This window comes from Notolepis coatsorum, assembly GCF_963971535.1.
Source record: "Notolepis coatsorum genome assembly, chromosome: 9".
NCBI classification, from domain to species: domain Eukaryota; kingdom Metazoa; phylum Chordata; class Actinopteri; order Aulopiformes; family Paralepididae; genus Notolepis; species Notolepis coatsorum.
Genome location: NC_140173.1, coordinates 147,730,535 through 147,753,034, shown reverse-complemented (window position 1 = coordinate 147,753,034; position 22,500 = coordinate 147,730,535). Strand labels below are relative to the sequence as shown.

The window sequence follows — 22,500 nt, the reverse complement described above, 5'->3', positions numbered from 1 at the left end:
TACCGTTCTACAGTGACCAGCATTACCAACGTTTCATCGTACCGAGCTAGTGTGCTTATCCAGGCTGGGCGGCCTAACCTTGTGCCGTCATCCGAGGAGCCCTAGACGAGAACCGTGTGGATATGTACACTGGATAACCTACACCGACGACTACAGAGCCCTTTTCGGCTGGATTATATTGCTTTGGTCCTGTGGCTGTTGGAGCAGAGAATCGTCTACCCCCACTACCGTGTGGGATTTACCCTGTGAGGAGCACCGTCGAGCCCGCCTCTAGGACTCTGAGGCTGGCTAGCTTTCCTCCATGCGGCACTGCATACCGGAGAATAGCTGTTGCTTTGTCTACGGATCAAGGGATTACTGCACTGTCTCCTGTACCTGGAGTCTCCTTATTCCTCGTTGATCCAGACTTTTGCTACCGCCGAGAGACTAAATAGACGATTACAGGATCTAGAAGACCTGGCAGAGGAAGAAGAAGAGGAAGAGGAGAAAAGTCAAGCCCAACAGCAGCATCGTACTCCACAGGACCAGGAGGTCCAGTACAGCCCAGACTTTACCCCCGAGGCCCTGCGTTACAGACCCCCGACTCAACTCAAGGGTGAGCTTGACGCACGACCAGCCCCGAGGAACAGCACCTGGGTACCCGGGCCTTGGTACCCACCAGGTACCAGCCCACAACGACACGGAAGGGGAGACTCGCCTAGGAGGCCTCTCCCCCAACGCTCACCGATGTGCCAGCCATCCATGGCATCGTACCTTGGCACACCGACGTTCCCGGACTTCACACATGAGGACAGAGCACAGTACACAGAGCTACGAATGTGCTTAGAGACAATGATGTCCGATGTCCCCGATGAGACGTACAAGTATGCTATCCTACTCAAGCACCTGAAGGTGCCCAGAGCGCATAATATAGCGCTGGCATATTCCAACTCAAGTACCCCATACACCGCGGCTCTAGTAGCCCTCGACCAACGTTATGGACGCATATGGGACCACGTAATACAAGAGATAAGGAATATTGACCGTCTACCCCCAGCCACAGATAATCGCTCATTAGATGACCTCTCTATCAAGGTACAATCCCTGGTAGGGATGCTGGGGGCACAAAGGGAAAAGGGTAGGCACGAACTGTACGCAAACTCTAATGTTGAAAGAATATTAGAGAAGCTTCCGCCCGCCTGACAAGAGCGCTTCAGGCGGCAAAGAGACCACCGTGATCCCAACGGTCCCGAGCCATCCCTCCTAGACCTGGCCGACTTCCTGGCGAGAGAAGTCAGCAGCCTACGACTGGATACGTTCGTGCGGAGTGTACCAAGCTCCAGAGAGGGACCTAGGAGATCAAACGATAACCGCAGGCTGGTGACCGTCATGCACCAAGCCGAATCAGTACCGCGTAACAAGAACCACAGCACCCCCTCGACGAAAGAGAAGTGGAAGATTGTATGCCAGTACTGCGAAAAGGAACACTGGCTGTCACACTGTGACACGTTCAAGAAGATGACCGCCGACGAGGTGAGTCAATGGATAAAGTCCAACCGCCGCTGTGTGCGCAGTCACATGGCAGCCGAGTGCCGCTTAAAGAAGAGGTGTAGTCGGTGTGACGGAGCCCACTTGGACGTTTTACATGACAGTAACAGAAGAAAGCCTGCACCCTCAAGCAGCACAAAGGCAAGTGTTATGTACATTGACCCCGCCAGCAGCGGGGGCGCCCGGGTGCTCTTGAAGGTGGTCCGCGTAACATTGAGCTACGAGGACAAGGTCATGGACACCTACGCCGTCCTTGACGACGGGTCAGAAAAGACCCTCCTCCTCGCGTCCGCTGCGGCCCAGCTGGGGCTGCGGGGGAGCGAAGAAACGATGACGATTCGGACTATAAGAAGAGACCTGAAGACGATCAAGGGTGAGAACGTCTCCTTCACTATCGCAGCAAGCGGGCAGCCAGAGAGACGGTATAGGATCACTAACGCTTTCACCAGCCAAGACATAGGCCTGTCGCAGTACACCTACCCCATCGCTAAACTGATGGACAAATACGTGCACCTGCGTCAACTACCTACTGTATACCGCTCATAGACGGCGCCACCCCGACCCTGCTGATAGGATCCGACCACGCACACCTCATCGTCCCGATGGACCGGGTCCACACTGGGCCCAGAGGCTGTCCAGCAGCAGTCGAGACCCGCCTAGGATGGACACTACAAGGCCCCCTCTCCAGGTCTCCCAACCGAACAGCAGCCACTTGCTGCCTCCACTCCAGAGTGACAGAAGAAGACACCGCCCTCTTACAGCACGTCGAGAGGCTATGGACACTAGAGACAATGCCCTTTAAGAACGAAAGGAAACACATTCGTTCCAAGGAAGACATTTATGCCATAGCCCTCCTCGAGCAGGGGACAAAGAGAGTCAAAGTCAACGGAGTGATGAGATACGCAACTCCACTCCTGAGGCGAGAGGGTATGCCTACCTTCCACGCCCCAAAAGAAGCGACGGAGCGGTATCTATCGAACACAGAGCGGCGCCTAGCCAGAGACCCCGCTCAAGCTACTGTGTACCGCGCTGAGATTGACAAGCGAATCACAGCGGGACACATAAAGAAAACTGACTGGCGACGTCGTGCGCTGCTCCGCGCCTCCCTGATCAAAGGCGGCTTTGATCTCCGGCAGTGGGCCAGCAGCGACCCTCAAGTATTGCGCAGCCTCTCCCCAGAGGACAAGGCAGCAAGCAGCGAGACCTGGATGGCGACCATCCCAGGTGAAGCCCAAGAAATGACATTAGGACTAGTCTGGCGCTTCAAAACAGACTCGCTCCATTATAGACACACACCCCTGACCAAGGAGCAGGGAAGGTCGATTTCACTACCGACCACAAGACGGAGCGTATACAGAACACTCGCCAGACAATATGACCCGTTGGGATGTATTCTACCTTACACCACCAGGGCAAAGATGATTGTACGAGCGCTATGGGACAAGGACCAGGGCTGGGACGACCCCATACCCGACCACCTTGCTTCCACATGAAGAGAGTGGGAGACAGAACTCAGCTCGCTCCCAGGTGTCAACATACGCCGCAGCTACTTCCCACCCACAGTGAGACCGGAGACGTGTCAGATGGACCTGCACGTCTTCAGCGACGCCTCCGAAGTAGCCTACGGTTCGGTGGCCTACTTGCGGGCCCGAGAGGAGGGAGGAGAAATACATACTGCCTTCATCCTGGCTCGCTCAAGAATAGCCCCCCGCAAGCAACAATCTATCCCGCGTCTAGAGCTCTGCGCAGCCCTAGTTGGAGCGCAACTCGCCACGTTAATCCAACGTGAACTCACCATCCCGGTGCAAAGAACAATCCTGTGGTCAGACTCCATGACCGTACTCACATGGATCCAGTCCGATTCGTGTAGATACAAGGTCTTCGTGGGAGTCAGAATCACAGAGATCCATGATTTAACAGAAGCAGCATGCTGGAGGTATGTGGACACAAAGCAGAACCCAGCCGACGTCATCACACGGGGAATGTCCCTGGATGACCTCACACGTCACAATCTCTATAGTGACGGTCCCGAGTTCCTCAAGCTCCCGGAAGAAGAGTGGCCTACACCCACCCCACGGGAGGCGAGTGAAGAGGAGGCAGAGAAGAAGAAATCTATGTTCTGTGGGTTGACACACACACTAATCCCCACAGATCCCAACATAGACGACTGCCCCACCCTTGAGAGTGCGCAGTTAAAGACATTCCTGTGGCACCACCCTGAGGTTCCGTCCACTACTGACATTAATGCAGCTAACTACGAAGAAGCAGAACTCCTTCTGCTACAGCGAGCCCAAAGAGACTCGTTCCCCGACGAGCTAGACTGTCTGCAGGGATCAAAGCCAGTCCCGTCAGACAGCAGACTGCTCCACTTGGCCCCTGAGAGCGACGCCCATAATCTCATCAGAGTGGGTGGTCGTCTGAGGAGAGCCCCAGACTTAACGGATGACGTCAAGTTCCCGATAGTCTTAAACAGCCGACACAAGGTCACAGAGCTCATCATAAAGAAATACGACGAGGACGTGCACCACGCCGGGGCAGAGAGAGTCTTTGCTGAGATCAGACGTCGCTATTGGATACTGCAAGGAAGAGAAGCAGTACAACGCTTCCAGCGGACCTGTCTAGACTGTCGCAAGTGGCGAGCACAGCCCAGTATACCCCGGATGGCTGACCTACCCCCCTGTCGCCTCCGACTCGGCGACAAGCCCTTTCACTCCACCGGTATGGACTGTTTCGGCCCGCTGTATGTGAAGAAAGGAAGAGGGACGGAGAAGCGGTGGGGTATTGTATTCAAATGCATGACCACCCGAGCGATACACATAGAACTCCTTCCAACCATGAGTACGGACTCATTCCTTATGGCCTTCCGGAGATTCACATCGCGGAAAGGAAAACCGTCTATATTATTGTCTGATCACGGGACAAACTTCAAAGGCGGAGAAAGAGAGCTGAGAGAGAGCTTCCAAGCTATGGGCCCAGAACTTAAGACCCACCTCGCTCCCTCTCAGATTGATTTCCAGTTTAACCCCCCGAATGCACCTCACTTCGGTGGAACTTGGGAACGAGAAGTACGTTCAATAAAGACAGCCCTGTACGCCGTGCTTGGGGCCCAGACCGTGGCGGAAGAAGTCCTCATGACAGTCCTTACGGAGATCGAGGGAGTATTGAACTCAAAGCCCCTCGGTTACGTCTCAAGTGATGTAGCAGATGTCGACCCAGTCACCCCCAACACTCTCTTGATGGGGCGGCTGGACCCCGCGCTCCCACAGACAGTGTACAGACCTGAAGAAGCGAACGGCCGAAGAATGTGGAGGTACAGTCAAGTATTGGCTGACAAGTTTTGGAACAGTTTCCTCCTCCACTATCTACCGTCTCTACAGACCCGCCAGAAATGGGAAAAAGAAAGAGACAATTTGACGGAAGGCACAGTCGTCATGATTATCGACCAGTCACTACCCCGAGCTATGTGGCCGGCCGGCCGCGTAAGCAAAGTGATCACTGGTGCCGACGGAAAGGTCAGAGCGGCAGAAGTGCTCGTCCAAGGGCGGACATACACCCGACCCGTGGCGAGGCTGATAGAGTTGCCAAGGCTCCCCGACTCTCTTAATGACGACCATGACCCCCTGACTTTGTGAATTGCCCTACTTCTCACAACGGACATTGAGTAGTGGACAGTGTGGTTAATCTGTCTCTGCTTATCTAATTAGGTGCGGACTAATTAGGAGGCGGCTGTTACAAAGGGTCAGATTAAACCGAATATATATATTTATTACTTGAGATATATTGTATAGTATTTGTATATCGTCTGATATCCCTTGTATATTCTTTGTACATACAGTATACACGGAATATCCCTTTACCTAGTACAGGCCAGACCATAATATTCGTTCTCCTATTGGACAGCGATCCCCTAGGCGCCACGGCCATACCCCCAATGTCTAGTTCAAAGTCACCGCTAAGACATGTCTGTACATGCCCGGTTTTGCGCAGTAATATGAGACAGAAATAAGGCTGGTACTAGATTATTCACCTTACGTATAAATACGTTGCAGGTGGATACAGCAGTATGTTAACCAATAAGTTGAAGCCTCACACCACGATACAACGTGCTGTGAAGTGGGCCCGTTTTGCCCCGAAATAGAGCCTTGAGACCGCGTGCAAATTGATAGCTGAAGTGTCAGAGTTTAACGCTGTATCGTCGAGTTCGACCTATTCTATTATTAAGTAATAGTCTATTATGTATAGTGTATCGTGCGGCTACCGTTCTACAGTGACCAGCATTACCAACGTTTCATCGTACCGAGCTAGTGTGCTTATCCAGGCTGGGCGGCCTAACCTTGTGCCGTCATCCGAGGAGCCCTAGACGAGAACCGTGTGGATATGTACACTGGATAACCTACACCGACGACTACAGAGCCCTTTTCGGCTGGATTATATTGCTTTGGTCCTGTGGCTGTTGGAGCAGAGAATCGTCTACCCCCACTACCGTGTGGGATTTACCCTGTGAGGAGCACCGTCGAGCCCGCCTCTAGGACTCTGAGGCTGGCTAGCTTTCCTCCATGCAGCACTGCATACCGGAGAATAGCTGTTGCTTTGTCTACGGATCAAGGGATTACTGCACTGTCTCCTGTACCTGGAGTCTCCTTATTCCTCGTTGATCCAGACTTTTGCTACCGACAAATCCTCTCCCCTGCTGGCTTACAACCGGAGGGAACCCCCCTAGTATCTCCAGCTGACCTACTAGTGTACCATATATAATTCTTATGCTACAGGTGGTATTAATTATCCCCTTCGTAATATGCTCATGGACTTACGCTCTTGACCTATTCATGCACATTCTTCGCCTTACAAGCGCAACTCTCAATCTTAATAAATGTAAGATAATCTTGGTGCTCTTCTAATAAATATTATAAACAGTACTTTCTTGTTAAGCCGTGTTATTGTGGGGGTGTTCATCTCATATACATGTGTACTGTATGGCCAGTAGTAATGTACATAACTCAGTAGTGGTTTAATGATACCATACTTATTCAATACAGTCAGGGAATTGTACCCCTCAGTTACAGTAGTGGTAGTAGTAGTAGTAGTAGTAGTAGTAGTAGTAGTAGTAGTGGTAGTGGTAGTGGTAGTAGTAGTAGTAGTAGTAGTAGTAGTAGTAGTAGTCAGTGGTGCAGTCGTAATATGGGAACTGGTAACACGCCACGCGCACGCGCGCCCGGGTACGTGCATGCGCACAGAACTGATTTATACACACACACGCACGTACACACACACGCACGCACACACACACACACAAGCGCATATACGCAAGTGCAATCTTTCTATCATACAAGCTCTTCTTGCTCTCTATTTGTGTGAATGTGCGCGTGGAAAGCTGGCACGCAGCACAGACGCTTGATTCAATATCATAAGCAGGTAGACCCCCATCACGAATTCCGAGCCACATTCACCTCCACTGCCTGTGTCACACAGAATGAAGGGGGAGATGCATTCAGATAGCCAACACCCAGACACTTAGTCTACCTGCGCTTTTTGTTATGTAAAACGGTGGCCGGGTACTTACTAGTCACAACGAATGGATACAGCGCATTTTTGTGTGCGCGTACACGCGAGTACACATCCGTGCGCGATCGCGCGTACTTCTGCCTCAGTGATCTGGTAACGCGGCGTGTAACCGCGTGTGACCACGACTGCACCACTGGTAGTAGTGGTAGTGGTAGTGGTAGTAGTAGTAGTAGTAGTAGTAGTAGTGGTAGTGGTAGTAGTAGCAGTAATAATAATAGTAGTAGTTTAGTCTACTACAGCAGGGGTTCCCAAACTTTTCAGGCCGGGGCCCAGAAAATAAGGCGTCAGAGAGCCGCAGAGAGCCGCACATCGTCTGGCTTTTTTTTTTTTTTTTTTTTTTTTTGCCAGGCAACCGATTTTTTAAGCCAAATATCACTTCAATCCTATTAAGTTAGTTCAAGTTAGTTATTCATTTATATGTGCTATTTATGAGAGGGCTAACTTGTTGCAAAATAATAATGATAATAATAATAGCCTCATTAAAATACTATTGTTGCTTCGGTTGTTTTCAGCGTTTTATGTGCATAATCTGTTATTTAGTTTGAAATGTTCGTTGAAATAAGTAGTTTTTGTTTATTTATTAAGTTAATATAAACCATATAGTCACATTTTAGAATACAATAGAAAATAATTTTAGAATACAACTAGAAACACTGTCCTGGCCTGCTTCTAAGTTCAGTGGCCTGACAAAAAAAATTCAAATAAAAAAATAAAAAATAAAAAATAAAAGAAGTTTATTTTTTATTTTTTTTAATTTAATTTTTAATTTTTTTTAAATCATCTCGCGGCCCATCCGTGGCTGCTCGCGGCCCACCTTTGGGTCGTGACCCCGACTTTGGGAACCACTGTACTACAGAACCGTGTGCAGAGCTGTCAGAAATAGCTCCGTGGCAGGAAGGAAGTCAGGTGGGGCCCCAGCAGCAGGAGTCAGGTGGGGCCCCAGCAGCAGGAGTCAGGTGGGGCCCCAGCAGCAGGAGTCAGGTGGGGCCCCAGCAGCAGGAGTCAGGTGGGGCCCCAGCAGCAGGAGTCAGGTGGGGCCCCAGCAGCAGGAGTCAGGTGGGGCCCCAGCAGCAGGAGTCAGGTGGGGCCCCAGCAGCAGGAGTCAGGTGGGGCCCCAGCAGCAGGAGTCAGGTGGGGCCCCAGCAGCAGGAGTCAGGTGGGGCCCCAGCAGCAGGGGTCAGGTGGGGCCCCAGCAGCAGGAGTCAGGTGGGGCCCCAGCAGCAGGAGTCAGGTGGGGCCCCAGCAGCAGGAGTCAGGTGGGGCCCCAGCAGCAGGAGTCAGGTGGGGCCCCAGCAGCAGGAGTCAGGTGGGGCCCCAGCAGCAGGAGTCAGGTGGGGCCCCAGCAGCAGGAGTCAGGTGGGGCCCCAGCAGCAGGAGTCAGGTGGGGCCCCAGCAGCAGGAGTCAGGTGGGGCCCCAGCAGCAGGAGTCAGGTGGGGCCCCAGCAGCAGGAGTCAGGTGGGGCCCCAGCAGCAGGAGTCAGGTGGGGCCCCAGCAGCAGGAGTCAGGTGGGGCCCCAGCAGCAGGAGTCAGGTGGGGCCCCAGCAGCAGGAGTCAGGTGGGGCCCCAGCAGCAGGGGTCAGGTGGGGCCCCAGCAGCAGGAGTCAGGTGGGGCCCCAGCAGCAGGAGTCAGGTGGGGCCCCAGCAGCAGGGGTCAGGTGGGGCCCCAGCAGCAGGGGTCAGGTGGGGCCCCAGCAGCAGGAGTCAGGTGGGGCCCCAGCAGCAGGAGTCAGGTGGGGCCCCAGCAGCAGGAGTCAGGTGGGGCCCCAGCAGCAGGAGTCAGGTGGGGCCCCAGCAGCAGGAGTCAGGTGGGGCCCCAGCAGCAGGGGTCAGGTGGGGCCCCAGCAGCAGGAGTCAGGTGGGGCCCCAGCAGCAGGAGTCAGGTGGGGCCCCAGCAGCAGGAGTCCCGGTTCAGCCTGAAGCTCCAAAACAACCCATATTATTATGGTGCTTTACTTGACTGTTTACCCTGTAGGTTTTAAAGGGGAACTCCACTTTTTTTTGGAAATTAGCTTATTTAACATCTTCCCTGGAGTTAGACAAGAAGATACATACCTTTTTTGTCTCTGTGCGTGCATTTTAGCTTTGGGAATAGACGCTCCGTTAGCATAGCTTAGCTTCATCACTGGAAGTGAGGCAGGACAGTAGCCTTACAGTGCCTTACAGTGTATTGCAAGGTCTGACATTGACCAAATTTGATATGCATGACCTTGGTGGGCTCTAGGTCAACTTCTGAAAAGGGGGTCAATGTCAGACCTTGCAAACAAAAGTTAGGGGGCGCACTGAAATTATGGCAAGGGTTATTAGCCCCCTAACTTTTGATTGCAAAGTCTGACATTGACCCCCTTTTCAGGAGTTGACCTAGAGCCCACCAAGGTCATGCATATCAAGTTTGGTCAATGTCAGACCTTGCAATACACTGTAAGGCACTGTAAGGCTACTGTCCTGCCTCACTTCCAGTGATGAAGCTAAGCTATGCTAACGGAGCGTCTATTCCCAAAGCTAAAATGCACGCACAGAGACAAAAAAGGTATGTATCTTCTTGTCTAACTCCAGGGAAGATGTTAAATAAGCTAATTTCCAAAAAAAGTGGAGTTCCCCTTTAACCCTTAGAGACCATAGACCCATTTCTGTCCTTTTTCTGGTCCATGTTGTCCATTCAACCTGTGGTACTGTATGTGGGACGTCTTTAGACAAACATATCCAGGTCTCAGCTCTTAGCCCCACGTGGCAGAGGCCTGTGGGCTGTGCTACTGGTTATCCACTATCTGGCAGCCTTGTTCTGGTCCATACAGTAGATTTGTATTTAATAGCAGACTGAGAGCTGCTGGATTCAGTTGGATCTCCTCTGTAACGGGTTGCCAGGCAGGCAGGGTGGCAGAGACCATGTCTTGTACCCATGAGGTCTTTGTCTTTGTCCTCAAAAGCATCCTCTGTTAATATTTTAATCCTATGCGTGCGTGATGAGTATTTAGTATTTACAACGTGTGTGTGTGTGTGTGTGTGCGTGTGTGTGCGTGTGTGTGTGTGTTCTCAGGGATGGCATGGAGCCTGGAGAGGAGCGGTCTGTCTCAGTCCGGGCACCGCTGCACCGCAGAGAGCGTCTGATCCACGAGAAACGTCTGATACAGGTTAACCTCGTGCAACGCACACATGTATTCACACATACACTTAGGGGCGACAGTGGATCAGGAGGTAGAGCAGTCGATTCCCGCTCCTCACGGGCATCGTGTCGATGTGTCCTTAATTAACACTTTGGATGCCAGCGACGCGTTTTGTCGTTAGTTCATGCCGCCAGTTGAGTGCCGGCAACGCTATATAGCGTTTGTTTGTCGTATTTTTATATTTATTTGGCGATTTGAATTCATATTTCATCAATCAAGTTTCACGCTAGTGTTGCAGACTCTCTGAGCTCAATTGGGAAGATACCGCACCCTATCGTCTCTCCCTGTGTAACTGCACCCCATTAGTTTAGACTGATGAAGGGGGGGGGGGGGGGGTCCAGTTTCCTCATTTTACTTTTCCGTCAAGCCAACTGAAGAGACCAAGTTGATCGCCGACCCTCAGAACAGCGTGGATTATGTATTTCCCGCACCCACCGCTGAATCAATAAACGCGATCGATATTTGGAATGGCGATCAGGAATTGGAATAATCTTTTTGGATAACATCTGATCTGAGGTAAGGAATCTATTTGACCAGTCTTAGGATAATCAGAGCTGTTTTCACCTATATATCAACGTGTCCCATATGTGTGTGTGTGGCTGTGTGTGTGTGCTCGCTGATCAGGAAATAAGATAATCGATATTTCAGCCCGCTTCCCTAGCGTGCATAAGTACACATATACTATCGATAATCTAGCGTTTATTTGAAAACGATTCATAAATAGGCGGAAAAATTACAACGTTTTTGTGTATGCCAGAATATTCCAGTAAAGGGTGATTATCACGGAATCTATATATTTTTCTGAAAAACGAGGGCTTTTCAAAATGCTATAAAACGGAAATGAACCGATTAAAAAAAACAATCCGTTTCGACAATGTTGACTGCAAACAAGTCATTGATAAGCGACGGGCAGATTAGACACATAGCCATAATTTAAGACAGAGATTATGCGTTCACAACGCTATCATTGAAGTGGGTGCTGGCATTTAACCACGTTTTACCATGTTCACCAGTGGTAATCAAAGTGTTACGCAAGACACTTAACCCCTAACTGCTCCCGATGAGCAGGTTGGCACCTTGCATGGTTGCCTCCACCGTCGGTGTGTGAATGGGTAAAATGTGAGGAACAAATTGTAAAGCGCTTTGGATAAAAGCGCTATATAAAAAAGCAGCCATTTACCATTTACATACACACATATATACACACATATGATGACTTTTTATTTCACTATGAGTAGCATGGATGTTTGGTTTCTCCATCGAGCGCTTATCCTCATCATTAGCGTAATTATAAATAGGGGGATTGGGTTCTTCTGGGTGGAGTGAAGCCTGGTCTGGCTCTTAAGTTTAAGTTTATTTATTTATTTTATACCCAAGGACAGTGCACATTAATCAACATCTTCAGTTTCCACATCAATGTAAATGTGCCAGAGTTAGTTAATGAGATAGTTTCCCATCTGTGTAGTCCCTGCCTTAACATGCATGTATTTGAATGAATGAATGAATGAAAACTTTATTTAACAGATTGCAGAATGGGTACAATACAGTACGGCTCAATACATACAATTGTTAAGGGGATGCAGACCTGAGAAAGACGTTTGTCTTGTTTCCATCAGGGTCCCCCATTTTCAATTCATATAGACATATATGACATACATGACATACAGATAGTCAGTACTGCTACATCTATACATTTATGACATACCAGATTTGCAAATACAGTACTGTTTGTGATACAGAAGGAGTCAAGAAAAGGGAGTATATACATTTGACGTAGAAAACTGTACATTGTGGGAGGAAACCTGAGTACCTGGACACAACACAACACAACACAACACAACACAACACAACACAACACAGTACAGTACAGGTGACTCTGAGCCTGCGTGTCCATGCAGGTGGAGATGGCAGAGCTGCAGCGGAGGCTGGAGGAGCTGGAGGAGAGGAGCAGGAGCCTGGAGGAGCAGGTGGAGCAGGGGGTGGAGGAGCAGGAGGAGCAGGGGGAGGTGGAGATGGAGGAGCTGGAGACGTCCGTCCTGAGGACCTGCACCGCGGCCCAGCTCAGAGACATGAGCCGCGCCCTGCGGGACCTCACCACCTCGGAGAACCGCTCGCAGATCTCCGTCGGCCCCTCGCACGCCATGATCAGGTGGGTCATTGGTGTTTTTTTATTTACATTTTTTAGAATTTTTTTGTTCTCTCACTTTTTCTGTATTTTTTGCTCCCATCCCAATTTAGTCGTTATGCCAATTCCCTTCCTGGTCGTTGCGCGCATTGCCCCCCACTGTCGGCCTGGGGAGGGTGTAGAACTACCACCACATGCCTCCTCCGATACATGTGGAGTCGCCAGCCGCTTCTTTTCACCCGACAGCGAGGACTCTCACTGGGGGAACGTAACGCGTGCGGAGGTTCACGCTATTTCCCCCCCCCGATCCCCTCCCTGCTGAACAGGCGCCCCGACCGACCTGTAGGAGTCGCTGTTTACAACGACCAGGACACACACACACCCCACCGGCTTCCCACCCGCTAACACTGCCAATTGTGTCAGTAGGGACGACCGACCAAGCCGGAGGTACCGCTGACAGCTGGATTCGATCCCAGAGTCTCTGCGGTGGTAGGCGGGTGCTTAGTCCACTGCGCTACCCAGCCGCCCTGGGTCATTGGTGTTTTGATCTATTTAATTTTTTTTTCAAAACTTTGTTTATTGACGTTTTTCGTTGCAATATGAAAATGAGCAGTCGGTCAAACTGTACACATAATATGCCAGACGTATTGCACATAACTACGTATAAGTAGTCAAAATATAGGTCTGTTGAATGTAAACAATATACATATTGCACATAACTACGTATAAGTAGTCAAAATATAGGTCTGTCGAATTTTGATCTATTTTCTATATATTCGTAGACAAGACAAACAAGGCGCTCTGTTAAAATCTGTACCAGATACTAGATTAGATTAGATTAGATTAGATTAGATTAGATTAGATTAGATTAGATTAAAATGTATTGTCATCATGCAGCACAAGTACAGTACAACGAAAAGAAGTTTGGCATCCAACCAGAGTGCAAATGTAACAGTAAAGTGTAATAGTAATATACAATGTACAGGTGATTAAACTAGATATAATATAAATGAGTACTACTGAGTAATAGTGCTAATCAGATAGATCAGATCTGAGTTGTAGTATTAATATGTACAGTGATACAGGTATAAAGACACTATGGTAGTAAGTCATACTGGCCAGCAGCGTAACTAGTAAGAGTAGGTGAGGGATATGTACAGATATAGATATAGTATCTACAGATATGTAAAAAGGATTGTGTGCAGGTATGTACAGACAGATGTGGATATACGTATGCAGTGAGAATAATTATATATATACTAGGGATGTTCGATATTGGCTTTTTTACCGATACCGATATACCGATATTGTCCAACTCTTCATTTCCGATACCGATATCAACCGATATCAACCGATACCGATATATGCAGGGTTCCCCCCCAAAAAACGGAATAATTTCAGGTAATTAATATTACATATCTCTTGTCGTGGAATTAACACAACATTATGCATACTTTTGACAATAAGTAAAATCAGAATTTGTTCTTACTTGCTTGCCTGGGTAAATAAAGGTAAAATTAATGTCAAAAAATATTTTTTTATATATTTTTTTTTAAACCGATAGGCTCCCGATAATTTCCAATATCACATTTTAATGCCAATATCGACCGATAATATCGGACATCCCTAATATATACCGTATACAGCATTATTGTACATGCTATCATACAGAGTTCTGTGCCGTTAGAGGCTCTGCTTGGCATCACACTGCACTATCTCGCGTACGTGCACGCGTACTGAATAAATTCCACAAATGTACCTCTAATACCAGTATTAGTCTGACCACACCCCTCATCAGCTTACCTTCATAAGCAGGTGTGTGGTCACCTGCTCTCCTCCTTCTCGCTTTCACCACAAGGAATAAGTGCCTCGGTAGATCCCCACACTTGACACCATGATGGAAGAAATTGGATTAGGAACAGCTTTGGGAAACAAGGATACGTTGACATCATATCTTTATTTTCTCTCTCACTATTTTTCGAGAAAATACGGCGATATTGTCTTCGTACTGGAGTGTCTAGAAGATGATGATCATTCTAAAAACCCTCCACCGGTTTTTCGTATTGGGAGCACGCCGCTGCATGCTTCTCAACTGCAGTTCCTTGCTGTGTTTGTTGGGGTGAAACCTGTCAGGCCACAGCTGAACTGTCGGACATGCCGCTGTTGTGAGAAGCGGTGCGTTCCAGGTTGGGTGAGTAGTGTTTGCTGGCGGGCTCCACTTGTCTGTTAGTGCTATGGGGGCTACTTGACAATGTTTATGGAAACCGGCCCCAGGCTAGGGTCCTTTGTTCAGCCACCTAGGCGACAGGAGACCTTGGTCTGAAGACCATTATAGTTTAACTAGTGGGCCGCGACCATTGACACTGGTGATCCCTGTGTGTTTTGGACGAGTGGATTCTCTCTGTCACCGTGTTAAGGCCCCATCTTTCATATCCAAATGAGAGTATTCCTTCACGAGGGGATATGTGCATGAATGTGCGGTAGCGGCAGATTCATGTTCAAAGTCAGCTACACAGGCCAGTTGGTATTGTGCTGATTCCGTCGGGTGTGGTAAAATCACCGTTGTGAAGCGGTGTTGACATCTTGTTTTCTCTTTTCTCTTAAAAAGTGAGGAGAGGTTCAGAACGGCGGCCTGTCTGGGTGAGTGTTATGTCATTGTTTACATGTTCATAGCTTGCGGTTAGCCAGTCAGCTGTTAACTGCTGCGTTAGCCTGCTGGATCGCTGCATGGCCTGCTTAGGTTGGGCCTACTATTAGCCAGTCAGCTGTTAGCTGCGGGGCTAGCATGTCGTGGTCGCTAGGTAACGTTAGCTTGCTGCTATAGGCCATGGCCTGGCGCGGGGTAGCTTAGCTTCTCGCGCGCCGCCGTGAGCTCGCTTCTGATCGCGTGCGTCGTTAGCTCGGCGTCGCGCGAGCAGAAGCAGTAGCACCCGAACGGTTGGAGCGGCCGTTAGCTTGATGCTATTCTGTTGAACGTGCTTTGATTTTAACATGTTTTACACTCTTGACCACGACGTCATCCTTGACAGGGGATGTTTCGTCGACCCTGCCCTGAGCCAGGACGGCAAGGTTGCATCAACAGGGGACTGTAGTGCGGGTTGGGGCGGTGACGCTGCCCAGTTCGGACAACACAGGAGCGGCTGTGTTCCTACGGTGTCTGTGACTGCACTTCGCTGATCTGCGTTCCGGGTAGGAACGGGGTTGACCAGACCTCATAACACGTCTTCTGGTTTTACTTTGCTAAATGTATTGTGAATAACGGTGTTTTTCCCAAAACGTGTGTTGCTACAATGCATTTAGGATACGTTGCGGGTTATGTGTGAGCTGTTTTTGTCACTGGCAGTTAGCTTCTCCGTGCAAATCGGGATGTAATGATCTGGTTGTTGTGTGAGAAACATCATGGTGTTTATATGTACCGTGTACTCACAACTAAGGTAACTAACCTATGAAGCTATGCTTGGTGACAAGTGAGTAAAAGAATGTTCTTTCTCAGACTGTGATGACAATGAACAGTGTGTTCACATATTAACAGGTTTTCCTGTTTTAACTGGCCGTATTGAGGGTAAAATAGGAGGATTGTGTTTTCCCCCCCGGTTCCCTGGGGACTTTTTCATCCTCCTATCAGACATGTTTGTGCACTATTTGTGTCTTTTGTGTGGTAGGGATGCGATGTAACTCTTAGCTTGATTGCTGAGGTTGTGCTAAATCTGCTGGAGAGACTTATTTTCCTAAAAAAAGAAAATGGTTTGGTTGCTGTCATGTGTGCTTAGCAAGGCCTGTGGCCGATACTAATCGAGAATGATGTATTCTCTCATTGTGAAAAAAACGGCGTTCCTCTGTTGAGTGTTTTTGCCATTTTTTGTAGGTGATGATGGGTTGTGTGTGTCATGTGACCTACAACTGGGTTGGACTGGCCACAGAAGCACATGTGTATGTTGGACCGGGGCTCTTAGAGCCCTCTCTATTCTGTGTTTTTCCTTAGTAAAAATCAGATAGCAGGTTAGCTCATGCGCTGTGTGGAGCTGTAAAACGCTTCATAGAGTTGACTATGACTGTGTCATATTCTCTTTTTGTCATTACATCGTATCATGGGTGTGGGGTCGTAAAGGGGTGAACTGGTAACCTTTCCTCTCCCCATTGTTTCTGTCGGTCAGGGGTACACCCCCTGTCCTTCAAGGTTCCCGTCACGTGGCGGTTCGGCACGTTACGGGGGGGGGGGGGGGGGGGGGGTCGGGAGTTCCTGGTCCCACGGCCTGGTATATTGGGCGTGTGCACCGCAGGAATTCCCCCGCCATAGAGTACGTCACCGTGCGCGTCTCTGTTGGTAGGACTTCCGTGTGCTGTTCAGGTCCATGTGTTGGATCTGTTTTCAGGGGGGGTGGTCAGGGCTCCTCCTCACCAAGCGCCTATTCAGGCCTTCTGTGAGTTCGGACTCCTTCTTCCATGTGAGGAAGCCTCCATCAGAGTACAGAGCCTTCCTCCTCAGATTGTCAAAGTGAGTGGACCCTCTAGAAGGGTCCTTTTCTATTGTGTGTGTATTCGATTCAATTCGTTTATTGAGTGTGTATGGGTTCAGTGCCTCTTCCCCGGAGAGCCCTAAAACCAGTTTTTTACATGGCTCAAGGTGCAATATATTCTTTTCAATCTGTACAGCTCGCGTGGGAAGTCTCTCTGGGGATCCCCGTCTCCTTCCTATGGGAGGGTGGTGGGATGTAAAAATGTGAATTTTTTTTACCCCGGCTGTGTAGACTGGGATACATACTGTTGATGCTTCCTTCTTTTCTATTCCAGAAGTGTTGGAGTTAGGGAGTGTCACACCCCTCTTGTCGTTCCCCTGGGCGCCTTGGGGATTCAATGACAGGTCTAAATAGCCTGTTCATTGATGGGGGTGTGTCCCGACGCACGTATAGTGCTAGCTCGCTGTAAACAGGCGATTGACTGGCACGCCTTGGTTGCTTGTGGTTGAAACAGCGTTTTTATAAAGCAACTGAGATGGGGGTTTTTCCTCTTCCGACGACCACATCCCATGACCTGGGTGGGTTGTCGACGGATTCTCGTTCATGTCTGGGGGATGATAACGGAATGGATCTGAACATATGTGGAGGGGTCTCACGCCCTTGGGGTGGGCCACCAGGCGCGGTTCGCCCGAACGTCTGGGTGGCGCCTTCTTTTCATGTTAAGATCGACACGCATATCTGCCCTTCTCCTGGAGTAGGCATGTCGGCGTGGTTAGGGCACGGGACTGGTTCTGGTCACGCTGGTCCAGGTCAGTTGAACCCGTTGTCCGCCGGGGATGCAGATCTGCTGTTCTGGTACCCTGAGGGACTTGGGCTTTTTTCAGGGGGAAAAATGCCAGGTCGGTCTGGGTGTCACAGGGTTAAGCGCTATGGAGACCCTGGTTGGGTATGTTTTTACTCAGCACTGTCGTAATGGCTTACAGCCATGCCATTCTGTACACGCTCGATCTCGTCGGATCTCGGCCGCTACACAGGTTGGTCCTGGTTAGTACTTGGTTGGGAGACCGCCTGGGAATACCAAGTACGGTGTGCTTAGGGGCTGGTTCTCTATTATTTTTCGCTCCTCTCTCACGCATGGTGAAGAGGGGCCTGTGGGGGTGGTTTTTTGACCTCCTCTGGTGACCCTGTGCTTCCCGTACCGCCAGGCCCGGTCCGAAGTGATGTTTGCGACCCGTAGGCCTGGGTTAACCCTTTTTTGAAAACTGAAACACTTGTACTGCGGTATAGCCGGTGTATACCCGCAGGTGTGTTTTGGAGTTTTTTCTTGAGGGGTTATAGGAACAACCACCGCATTGGGTAACACCGAGGTGGTTGATTCCCTGGTGTGTTGGAGCAGTGTCAACTCCCGGGTTCACCGGTTGAGGGTGCCCCTGCACGTTCATGACGTCTGCCAATCGTGTCAGCCTTCTCTGCCTCGACCCCTCTGGGTGGGGGTTTTTAAATGGAGGCTTGGTCATGCAACAACGCCAGCATACGCCCCTTCCGCCGGGGCAGCTGTGTTCAGCTGTCCCCTCTGGCGCCTGTCTCGTCCGCAGTCTCCAGGCTAGGGTTAACAGCCTGTTGCCTGGTTTTTCCCCGGTGCGCTGCCTGCTTCCGTTGGTTAACCTTTTTTGTGTGCTTACGGCCATGCTGACTGCCTGTTCTGCAGGGTCAGTGTGCCAGGCGGTGTACTATTGGGGGGACGGGGCCCGCTCGGCTTACGGCCATACCGACCTGAACACGCCCGATCTCGTCCGATCTCGGTAGCTAAGCAGGTTCTGGCCTGGTTAGTACTTGGTTGGGATACCGCCTGGGATTACCAGGTGCAGTAACTGGGGGGCCTTTGTCCGAATACGCTGGCGATGTGGGGGGCGGGGCACTACGTGCCCACCTGGTGGGGTCTTGATGCTGGCATCATGGACTTCTCCGGGCCCCCATTCCAGGGAGTCCAGTCCTTTTGGTGGGTCTGGGTCTTCCTTCGCGCTCCGCTGCTACGGCCTTGCCACGGGGTTGGGTTTGCCCTTGACCCCGTGATTCTGGGGGCGGTAACGAGGTTGTTCCTCCGTTCGTTCCCGGGTGGCATGCGGGTTGTGCGTGTGTGTAGTCGTGGGGTCAAGCCACGGTCTGCTCACCCTGTGCGTTGAGTTGCTTGAGTGCCTCTTCGCACGGTCGGGTCCGTCGCCTTCCCGTGAAGCCCCTAATAGGGGGGATACCCTCCATTAGGGGGGGTCGGGGGGGCTCGGCCCTCCCTGTTCTGATGGTTTTGGGGGGCTGTCAGCGGGGTGTATTTGTCAGCCAGCGGCTCCGCTTGGCCTCCCATTGTGCAGTGTGATGCCAAGCAGAGCCTCTAACGGCACAGAACGCTAGGTTATGACTATAACCAAGTTCTGTTAGTTAGAGGTGACGCTTGGCGTCAGACGGCCGCTGCAGCCCTTGACCTCACCTTGTGGTGAAAGCTTGGGAAGGAGGAGAGCAGGTGACCACACACCTGCTTATGAAGGTAAGCTGATGAGGGGTGTGGTCAGACTAATACTGGTATTAGAGGTACATTTGTGGAATTTATTCAGTACGCGTGCACGTACGCGAGATAGTGCAGTGTGATGCCAAGCGTCACCTCTAACTAACAGAACTTGGTTATAGTCATAACCTAGCGTTATGGGTTACATGCAGGTGTATAACTAGGTATATAGAAGATAACATGTTGAAGATCCACACAACAAATAGCTGTTAACCCTTTCACTACCACACGACAAAGGGTTAATCCTTTCACTACCACACAACAGAAGGTTAACCCTTTCACTTCCACATAACAGACGGTTAGAGTGGTAGTCTGTTAGTGTGGTAGTGAAAGTGTTAACCTTCTGATTTGTACTTTGTATGTCTGCATTTTAAATGTAAGCAGTAAAATGTATGTTTTTTTTCCTCTGAAATGTAATTGAGTAAAAGGACAAGTATACAAACCTAATAATACTCAAGTAAAGTACAAATCCCCCAAAACAGTACTTAAGTATTGTAACAAAGTACAATTACTCAAGTACTTTCAAAAGCTACTTTTTTTTTGGATCCACTTTTTCTCCCATTTTCTATTTTTCTCCCATCCCAATTTCGTCTCGTCCAATTCAACCCTCCCCTGTCTTCGAACGCTGTTTCCTGCCTCCCACAAGCCGGCTGCAATGTGGACTAAGTCATACATAGCACGAGTCCCCTCCGGTACTTGAGGTAACAGCCGTCGCATCTTTTCCCTGCGCGGCGCGATCTTTCAGCGTCAGGGGTCTGCGCTTTAGAGGGGCCCCGCCCCCGTCGCTTCCTGATTCTACTGCGCAGGCGCACCAACCGACCTGTAGGAGTCGCTGTCCACAACGTCCGATCCCCACCCATCAGCTTCCCACCCCCTAATACTGCCAATTGTATTAGTATGAACGACCAGCTAAACTGAAAGCAATGTGGAGAGCTGGGCTCGAACCCAGCGTCTCCAGCATTGGTGGTGAGTGCCTTGCCCACTGCACCACCTAGCCGCCGACGTACACTATATATATATCTTATTCTTAATCTGAAAGTGCATATGATGTGTTTTGTAACATTCTTTGACCGTGCCGCGTGGTCATTCAGTTTCACACTCCTGTCACCAGTAGCCATGATCTCTAGCGATGACATCCTGTTTCCGTATGTTTATGTTTATTTATGTTTATTTAGGATCCCCATTGGCTTTTGCACTTGACAAAAGCTATTCTTCCTGGGGTCCGGCACGTACAACAATACAACAATATTCAATACATGACATCATTATCAACATCAATTACATCATCAATTACATCATTATCAACATCATTAACAATCTCATCCTCAGTTAAGGATCATATTGTACAAGATACTTATTAGTATATAAAGTATTAAAATAAAATAATTAAAATCAAATAAATAGTGCTGGCCTGATGTACCCGTCTGGTCATATGTAGCTGCAGTACCGTTAGTGACCACGTGGGGCTGCTAGAGAGCCACGAGAGAAAGTGACACTTGGGTATTAGGAGCGGGAGCATGAATGAGAGGGAATTGGGAAACATTCTGTTGTCCTGCATCATTGTTCCGTGTCTCCTACATGACATTGGATTAACTGGTTCGGATCCAGGATGTGTCAGGGAGCTATCGTCAGTATCTCAGTGTGTCTTTTCTCCATTGGTACCGTCAGTCTTGACCTTTCACCTCCCCCTCCATTCATCCCCATTCATCCCTCTGTCAAATGCTGACATTTTAGAACACATCTCACGGCAGGATCAACTGTCCTCTGAAGAATCTCACAATCACGTTTCTACACAGAAGCCTTCCTAAAGGGTTGAATAGCATCATAAGAGACCAATCATTTTCTCATATTTTCATATTCAGAGTTAATTATATTGTTTACACTGTTTATTTTTTTTTATTTTTTTTCGGATCCAATTTCATTCTCATATATTTTTGTCTTTCTGCCCATACCTGTACCCCCCTCCCCCCTCCCCCATGCTGCTATGATGCCCGAATTTCCCCAAGGGGATCAATAAAGGAATATCTTATCTTTATATGGCAAAAAAATTGCGTTTTCTTTGCAGATTAAAGTCCATTTGAGTGTTTTTCCGACTGCTTCGTGGGAAAAATCCATTAACTCCAAAATGTCTGCCAAAAATATTCAGTGTCAGTGCAACACGGCCGACCCGGGTTCGACTCCCGGACCCGGTGATCTTTGCCGAATGTCTTCCCCGGTCTGTCTCCCATTCCTCCTCCTCTCTCTCTCTCTCTCTCTCTCTCTCTCTCTCTCTCTCTCTCTCTCTCTCTCTCTCTCTACCGGACCGCCCGGTAGCAAAGATCTATAAAAACCTACAAAAACATAACTTGTCCGAAAGATATTCAGTGTCTTCAGTGCGTACAGCTTCTGTATAACTCCCAGAGCATAGTATTCCGTAGGGATGCTCGATATTGGCTTTTTTTACCGATACCGATATACCGATATTGTCCAACTCTTAATTTCCGATACCGATATCAACCGATACCGATATATGCAGGGTTTCCCCCCCCCAAAAAAACTGAATCATTTCAGGTAATTAACATTACATATCTCTTGTCGTGGAATTAACACAACATTATGCATACTTTTGACAATAAATAAAATCAGAATCTGTTCTTACTTGCTTGCCTGGGTAAATAAAGGTTAAATAAATGTAAAAAATAAAATTGTTTTTTTGTTTTTTTTTGGGAAAACCGATACCGATATTTTCCGATATCACATTTTAATGCCAATATCGGCCGATAATATCGGACATCCCTAATATTCCGTTACATCCTCGTTGGAGACGTCTCGGTCTGAAAACACGAGTAATTCTATGAAAAAAGCTTTCGGCTAAACGTGTGCAGCGCTCATAACGTGTCCCGAAAGGCTTCTGTGCCGCGATCCTCGCCTTCACTAAACAAATAGTCATAATTGCAACTGTCTTCCCATTATTAATCAAACAAATAATGAAACCAAATCCAATTTGTTAACCCTTTCACTACGGTTAACCAGCTATGTAGTGTGGTAGTGAAAGGGTTAACCTTCTGTAGTGTGGTAGTGAAAGGGTTAACCTTCTGTAGTGTGGTAGTGAAAGGGTTAACATTCTGTAG

The 22,500-nt window shown here is 49.2% G+C and overlaps 1 protein-coding gene across 1 annotated transcript in view; it reads left to right on the top strand.

The window, feature by feature from the left end:
- Positions 1-22,500, top strand: part of disc1 (DISC1 scaffold protein) — a gene marked incomplete at its 5' end in the record, with an annotated part of 174,028 nt that overhangs the window by 16,195 nt on the left and 135,333 nt on the right. Inside the window, 3 exon segments of the mRNA XM_084322047.1 lie at positions 10,125-10,218; positions 12,150-12,224; positions 12,255-12,400. Coding sequence (XP_084178173.1) covers positions 10,125-10,218; positions 12,150-12,224; positions 12,255-12,400 — 315 coding nt within the window.